Below are 7,940 nucleotides of genomic sequence, written 5' to 3' on the forward strand. Positions count from 1 at the left end.
GCGCCGCCCTCTTTCCTCTGGAAAAAATGAAAACAGACCATCCATTGACTGATTGTGTCTCCTTACTGCTACGACCTCTGACCCCTCCACGTGTCTCCGACCTCCTGCTGCTCACCTACTTCCTGTTCATTGATGTTCTCGGGTGATTGACAGGTGGCTCACACGTGTGCAGGCTCCGGGTCACATCTGACCTCATCCTCATTCTAATCCTGCTCTTTGATTGGTCAACCCAGTGACTCACCACTGTCAGAAGGTGGCGCGCCGGCAGGACGGCGTGCTCCAGTAGCGGCGGCGGCGGCTCGGGCCGGGCCAGCAGGGCGAGGGTCCGGTGGCCGCGGGGCTCGGCCTCCAGCAGCTCCGCCGGCCTGGCCGGATGCTGGCGGCGGTGATGGGGGCGGAGCCTGGGGTGGAAGGGGCGTGTTGCATCGTAGTGCGGCGGCGGCGGCGGGCGGGGCTCGGGGAGGGGGAGGGAAAGGCGAGGGGGCGGGAGATGCAGCTCATGGTCGCCGGAGGACGAGTCTGAGGAAAAGAAGGGGGAGAAACGACACGTCAGCTCCTTAAGCTCCGCCCCCTGAAAGAGTGACAGCAGCCAGAGGAAAAGGGACAGTGACAATTATTTTCAGATTTTCCAAAAACAGTTAAACGGTCTGATCTGTTCCAGGTTGGAATGGGTTCTCTGCAGATTCCCGCTGAAAAATATTGTGAAAATGTTTGATGTAACGTTACTGTTTTATGGGAAACGTCCTTAAGAACAAGCTGCCGAGTTGGCAAAGTCCTGTCTCAATTCCTCTTCACCTCCGACTTCCAGTATGACTCCGGTTCCTGCCACCTCTAGAAGTTCTCCGATGACTCTTCTATCATCGGATGCATCGACAAGGATGACGAGGAGGGTAGAAGAGGTCCGATTTCGAGTTTTTTTAAGTGGAGCGACTGGAACCGCCTCCTACTCAACATCTCCAAGACCAAGGAGTTGGTTGTGGACTTCAGGAAGAATCGGAAGAGACGTGTGCCGATCACCATCCAGGGTGAGGAGGTGGAGATGGTGGACTCCGACATGTATCTTGGGGTCCACGTTAAGATGCCCAGCACAGGAAGGGTCAGTGCAGGATGATCTTCCCGAGGTCGTCTGGTGTCTGTAGCGGGTTCCTCAAGAACTTCTACCCGTCTATGATAGCCATTGCGCTCTTCTTCGGTGAGGTCAATAGGCTCAACAAGCTGGTGAGGGAAGTCGGCTTGATGGTGGGACTGAACTTGGACCATCTTGAATCGTTGGCAGTGGGGAGGGTGAAGGTCAAACTGGGAGCTATCCTTGATAATCCTTTCCGCCCTCTTCACAACGAGCCATAGTTGATGGACCGACAACTCGTCCCATCCCGGTGTAGAACCCAACGCTTCAGACGCTCCTTTGTGCCCACGGCCATCAGACTGTACAACAGCAGTCTGGACGGCACACAACTCCAACCGGGCCGGAGGCACATCTAGGCTACCACAACCTCAATCATTAACATGTCATGCCCAAGTCCATATGGAGAGTTCTTCTTGTTCTTGTGCGTACCGTTGGACGATCGTAGAGGTGGAGCTTTAACCGATGAAATGTTGTCCTTCAAGACGACACCTCCTCTCTGTGTATAAAAAACCTGCAGACTACTTGGTACTCTGTGAGACTTGTACCTTTTGGGGCCTCAAAATAAACATCCCTTTTGACCATTCTTTGCTATTCACTGATACTCTTAAAGGAGCCTCCGGGCGGGAAGTCAACTCTTCAGCAGGGTCTGGAAACAAAAAGGGTTCTCCAAGAACAGGCTGATTATTCCGGGTCAGACAGAAACCGGTCCAAGTGATTATTGATCCATTGATCGGGGACGTCGGGCATGGAGTGGCAGCTGGTGGGCCGGAGGGACGGCTCGGCCATTAACTGGATTAAATTCAGCAGCTAATCAATGTCAGTCTTAATAAAGTCCGTCTTAGTTTGTCTCAGTCTTAATTCAATTCCTTAATTCATCTGATTTAATCAATCTCAATCCTGATTGGTCATGTCTAATGCTGGGCTTACACCAAAACATTTTCACAGTCTAAAAGCCAAACGTCACGGGGAAACTTTGGAAGTCTCACTGGAGAGGAAGCGCTCCCGTCATCTCGGTTGTCATCTTAGATTGATTTATTCCGAGTCTCGGCCTTATGACAATATCAAACGTATCTGATATCAACGAGAAGGAATAACGATAGAGTGAAATAGCAGAAGCTCTGCAAATATCTGGTGAAAACACTGCATGGTGGGAAACAATTCCTGAAAGAATCAGGTTATTGTCTGTAAATAGTGACCTTGTAAGATTCACAGCTTTTATAACATCGCAGACTAGAAGACACTAAAAGATGTGAGCAAAAAACGAGATTTCCATAATTTCCAGACTATAAGTCACTACTTTTTTCCAAACACTTTGAACGCTGCAGCTTAAACAACATTGTGGCTAATTTATGAATTTTTTGGGGGCTAAGGAGCTTCACGCCGTCAAAAAATTTAGCCTCGTCACATCGGACCGATGACATGAAATTCTGACACCGAAGTATATATATAAAAAAAAAGTGTAATTATCTCATATTACGTGAACACCTGCGGCTTATAACTTTTCAAACAAACGTCAAATAAATTCAAGCTGAGGTCACATGACCAGTCAAGCGACGGTCATCACCGTGGAAACGGGCCATTTAAAGTCATATAATTACCACACAGCGCCACATAGAGGAGGGGAGGAGTTGGAATTAGTGGAATGAGGACATTACTGACTTCCCGCTTATCACCATGGCAACAATGAAACAGCTTTGAAATAAAAAATAAGAGTTTTTTTTTTTTAACATTTAACTTGATTTTTTTAATGTTTTAAAAATAAATGCACTTCTATTTCGAAATTTTCCAGGAACTTTGATTCCGTACGGGAAAATTAAATGAATTTAATTAATTTAATTCATCTAAAATTAAAATGAATCCGCCCGGATTAAATCTGGTTCGCGCCCCAGACCTGGAACAGCCTTGCAACTGAAGTGGAGGAAGAGGAGGAGGAGAAGGAGGAAGAAAAAAAAGAAGGAGGATAAGGAGGAAGAAGGAGGAAGAAGAGGAGGATGAGCAGAAAAAGGAGGAAGAAGCGGAGGAGAAGAAGGAGGAAGAAGAGGAAGAGAAGGAAGAGGAGGATAAAGGAGAGAAGGAGGAAGAAGAGGAAAAAGAGGAGGCCTCCATGAGGATGAATGATTACAGGTGTTGTTGCTTGCGTGTGCTGGATCTGATCGATGGTTGATGTATCGATCCCTACCGGTCAATGACAGGTGTGTTGCGGGTTGGATCCGCTATCCGGTTACCTGTGAGCGGCAGCAGGATCCAGATCAGCGCCCAGGGCAGGAACATGGTGGAGGATCTTCTCCCTCCTCGGTGTTCAGGCGGATTCCTCCGCAGGATCGCTCCGGTGCGCCGGTGAGAAGCGGCCGCTCATCGGTCCGTCCGCTCCCGCGCTGCGGCACCGCGGCTTCCCCGGGCCCGCGGTGTCCTTCGGCGGCCGGAGGAACGACGGAGAGCCGGAGGGGCTGCAGGAGGAGCGGAGAAGCGGACTGCCCCCCCCCCCCCCCCCCCTGCAACCCCCCCTTGTCCGTGGATCGGGGAGTGGGAGTGGGGGTTGCAGGTGACGAGAAGGAAGGGGAGGAGCTGTCAATCAAAAGGCGCCTGTCGAATCCGCTTCCTCCTTTTCTGTCCGCACTTCCTGCATCTATTCATCACGTCACTCAACTCCTACATCGTTTAAAAAAAATTAAAAAAAATCAAATTAAACGTAAGAAATGATAACAACCCCCCCCCACTTTTTTGAAATTTCTATTACTATTTTTATTTCCATTCCTACACATTTTTTTTTCTATTTTTTGTTTTCTATTCGGTATCGTTCCTGAGCGATCGTAAAAATATAAATGTTCTATCCTGATTCGCTCGTCCAAGTTTCATAAAACACACCAAAAAATTATAATAATAATGAAAAAAATATTTATACACGCCTTGAGGTGCTGCACGTGCGTGTCCGCATCCCACATCACGTGACTTCTCCGGCTCTACTGGCCCAACAGCGACATCTAGTGGTCAACACTTGGAACTGCACCCAGGTATACACCGCCCGGAAGTTTAAATCTGTGTGTGTGTGTTTTCGTCTGTTTGTTTGTGTGTCTTTTTGTGTAAGTGTGCAAAAGAGAGGGAAGGTTTTTTCAGTGTGGGCTCATGTTTGTGTGTTTTGTGTATATGTTCATCGGTTTGGTGTTTGTGTGTGTGAATGAGAGAGAGAGAAACTTTGTCAGTGTGTGCTCATGTTTGTGTTTATTTGTCTGTGAGTTCGTCTGTTTAGTGGGTTTGTGTGTGTGTATGAGAGAAAGTTTGTCGGTGTGTGCTCACGTTTGTGTTGTGTGTGAAGTCGTCTGTTTAGTGTGTGTGTATGAGAGAAAGAAAGTTTGTCAGTGTGTGGTCATGTTTGTGTTTGTGTGTTTGAGTGTTAGTTCGTCTGTTTAGTGGGTTTGTGTGTGTGTGTCTATGAGAGAAAGTTTGTTGGTGTGTGCTCATGTTTGCGTGTTTTTTGTGTGCGTGTACTTCAGATTGATGTGTGTGTGTATGTGTGTGTGTGTGTGTGTGTGTGTATGAGAGAGAGAAAGTTTGTCGGTTTGTGCTCATGTTTGTGTATTTGTTTTGGGGGGTGTTCATTGTTTGGTGTGTGTGTGTGTGTATGTGTGTGAGAGAGACAGTGAGAAAGTTTTGTCCATTTTTGCGGCCTCCGCCACGGGACCGGACTTTGTTGTCCCGGTGTGTTCAGATGTGATCCGAGAAAAACATCAGAGCTGTCAGGAACTGTTTAAGCAATGAGTGGTTTACGAGAGGTCAGGAAATACAATTACGAGAATTCCCGGGCCGAAACCTCCTCATCTGCTCATTTCGGCCCGGATCTCAGGGAGTGGCAGTTATTTATACCACTATCTCGATGGTCAAGGTTACTTCCTAATATGGAGTTGTTTTTCATAATTTTTAGAAGATGGCAGCTAGTTACCAGGCTGTGTCTTGGACTGGGCCTGCGGGATACGTCATCACAAGTGCATTGGGGGTGTTAGTAGAAAAATACAAAGTTGGGTGTACTTTTGCCATCTCGTGATGCGTTCCCGCGCATGTATCTCGCGCGAATTTTAACAGTTTGTAAGTGTGTGTTCATGTGTGTGTGTTTGAGAGAGCGAGAGAGAGTAAGTTTGTCGGTGTGTGGTCACGTTTGTGTTTTTTTTGTGCGTGAGCCATTGGTTTGGTATGTGTGTGCACGTGAAACAAAGTTTGTCGGTGTGTATACACACGCATGCACACACTCGCCCTTCTCTTTCTGGAATCCCGTCACTCTCTTCTTTCAGGGTAATTTTTCTGTCGAACCGTAACACACCCTCCTCTTCGCCCACCGGATCTCCATAAGTGTCGGTCCTTACCGGAATCCCGCCCCGCACCGCCTCTTAAAGGGGTTCCCGCCACCGCGTCCCGTCAGTCCAGCTGCAGCCATGGGTCGTGTGAGCACCGGCCCGCGGGCCACCTTCGCCGGCTTCAACCTCCTCTTCGCGGGAAGTCCAGATCGATCGATCGATCGATCCGTATCGATCATCTTTTCTGTTTTATTCCCCCTGCGCGTGCCCCTGTTTAATCCGGTCATGTTTCTAATGTGTGTTATTATGGGATGTTAAACCGTTGGCTCTTCATCTTCCTGTCAGTCAAAGTTATCATAGGAAGTTGAAAAAAAGAAGAACAGGAATACACACCCACCCACCCACCCACACACACACACACACACACACACACACTTACTGGATCGTACCAAACCCACCAGAACCCTGTCTCTCTCCTTCTCTCCCTCTCTCCCTCACAAACTCACACACACACACACACACACACACACACACGCACACTAGAATACACCAAACCCACTAGAACCCTGATTTTCTCTCTCAACCACACGATCATACCAAACCCACTAGAACCTTCTCTTTCTTTCCCTGTCTCTCCCTCTCTCACACACAGACACACACACACTCAATCCTGACCTCTCAGTTGGAGGCCAGGGTGTGTATCATGAGGCCTGGAGAGGTCGTGCACGGCAGGGGTCTGGCAGGTTTTTTTTTGGTCATTTCACAAGAAAAAATTGACGTGCTGGTGAATAAAAGTGTATTTTCCAGTTAGTTCTTGTCTCATTAACCTCCACCGCCCTGTATGACTCCAGCTTCAGTGGAATTGAAACCTTCTGGTATCTTTGTGTTGATACTATGACGACAGATAGCTAGCTCTTCCGCCCAGCCCTTTCAGAGGTTTATCAAGAGCGAAGCATCTGACCAGACGGCATTTCTGTCAACAGAATCAGTCAGGAAGGAAGTTTGATGGAGAACAAGATGATGTCGATTGTTGGGTCACAGATATTAATGTTGAAAGAGGTAAGCTAATATCTGGTGCCTCTCCTGGCTAAGGGGAGAAGTTTGAGTCGGCGGCTGCGAGAATTCCAAACTTTACCTTAAATAAAAGCTTGAGCTTGAGACGCCAGGAATCCCTGGAATTTTCCCGGAAATCTGGAGGATTCGCCTCCGGAGAGTAACAATCTTCAAATCCCTTCCTCCTCCTCCTCCAAATTTAAATCCAACCAGTGACGGAAAGTTAAAAAAAAAGTTTTAAACATCTGGTTTTGCCTCACGATCATTTTCAACGGCCAATTTTTGGCTGTTTCCATGACGTGCCCGGGATGTCGCCATGAGGGGAGGAGAGGAAGTCGGCAACGGACCAAACAGGAAGTGAGAAAGCGATACCGATGAATAAGGCCATAATAGAAGAATCTTGGCAGGGGGTTTATTTTTTACCCACAAATTACACAAACCTGTAGCACTATGTGTGTAAGTGTGTGTGTGTGTGTGTGTGTGTGTGTGTGTTTCAACCTGGCGAGAACTTTCAGACGTGACAGGGATACAAAACCATGGGGGAGGGGGTTGTAATACATCTGAAGGAGCAAAAATGATGCGGGTTAAAAAGATAAAAAGGAAAAGGTGAGAAAAAGAAGCTGACAAACAGCTTCTTCGCCGTGACAATGTGGCGTCCATCCAGCAGGCGGAGCTGCTGCACCTCCAGAGGGTTTAGATGATGTATGCCACAAGATGAATGGAGGTTTGCGCGTGTGTTTGTGCGCGTGTTACCGATGAGTCGTTGTAAGAAATACGCCGAGTCGTTATGTCAGCAAGTGAAAGTCATCAAAGTGCTAAAAATGTGTCACTTCCTGTCTTTGACAATAAAGGTCTAATTAAATACAATTATGAACAAAAACACTCATCAGGGGGTCAGAGTGTATGTATGTATGTGTCTATGTGTGTGTGTGTGTGTGTGTGTGTGTGTGTGTGAAAGCGTTAGCCAGAAGAGCAGCAGCCCCCTGCGGGTGTGTTTTGTGGCTCGTCGTCCACAATCTGGACGCCCTGGAATCTGGATGCTGATTGGCTCGCCCGTTTCCTTTCATCCTCTCCTCGGCCTGAGCCGTTTCCATCATCCCTGCGGACACAGCAGCCAATCAGAAGTCGGCGTGACAGGTGGATGGGTGTGTACGTTTGTATGTGTGTGTGTGGGGGGGGGGGGGGGCGTGACTTAACCTGGACAAGCCAGCTGTCAATCATTCACAATCTATTTTTTGCCGTTGCTAGTGTTTTTTCAAATCACACTTACGTAGGTGTAGATTTGAAAAAGACAACATTTAGAAATAGACGTTTTTCCACCTCGTGAAGGATTAGATCATGTAGGCGATCTGCCGTCATGAGTGATTGCACAATCATCCATAGGACATTCTATACGCATTTAGTCGTGACAAGCCGCGTGTTTATATAAACGCTTGTCCATATCTGCGTTGCGTGTGTGATTGATCGCATTGCTG

At 47.8% G+C, this 7,940-nt stretch overlaps 1 protein-coding gene across 1 annotated transcript in view; it reads right to left on the minus strand.

Annotated features, from left to right (window-relative positions):
- Positions 1-4,021, minus strand: part of ptprr (protein tyrosine phosphatase receptor type R) — a 20,015-nt gene extending 15,994 nt beyond the window's left edge. The window contains exons 1-2 of the mRNA XM_086146443.1: positions 3,352-4,021; positions 242-519 (exon numbers count right to left, since the gene is read on the minus strand). Of these exons, the coding sequence (XP_086002569.1) occupies positions 242-519; positions 3,352-3,397 (324 nt within the window). The 5' untranslated portion in view covers positions 3,398-4,021. The remainder of the gene's footprint in view (positions 1-241; positions 520-3,351) is intronic.
- Between the last annotated feature and the right edge of the window lie 3,919 nt (positions 4,022-7,940).

Source organism: Fistularia commersonii, chromosome 5 (assembly GCF_037954325.1).
Source record: "Fistularia commersonii isolate RoL2024-O1a breed Wild chromosome 5, RoL_Fcom_v1.0, whole genome shotgun sequence".
Classification (NCBI taxonomy): domain Eukaryota; kingdom Metazoa; phylum Chordata; class Actinopteri; order Syngnathiformes; family Fistulariidae; genus Fistularia; species Fistularia commersonii.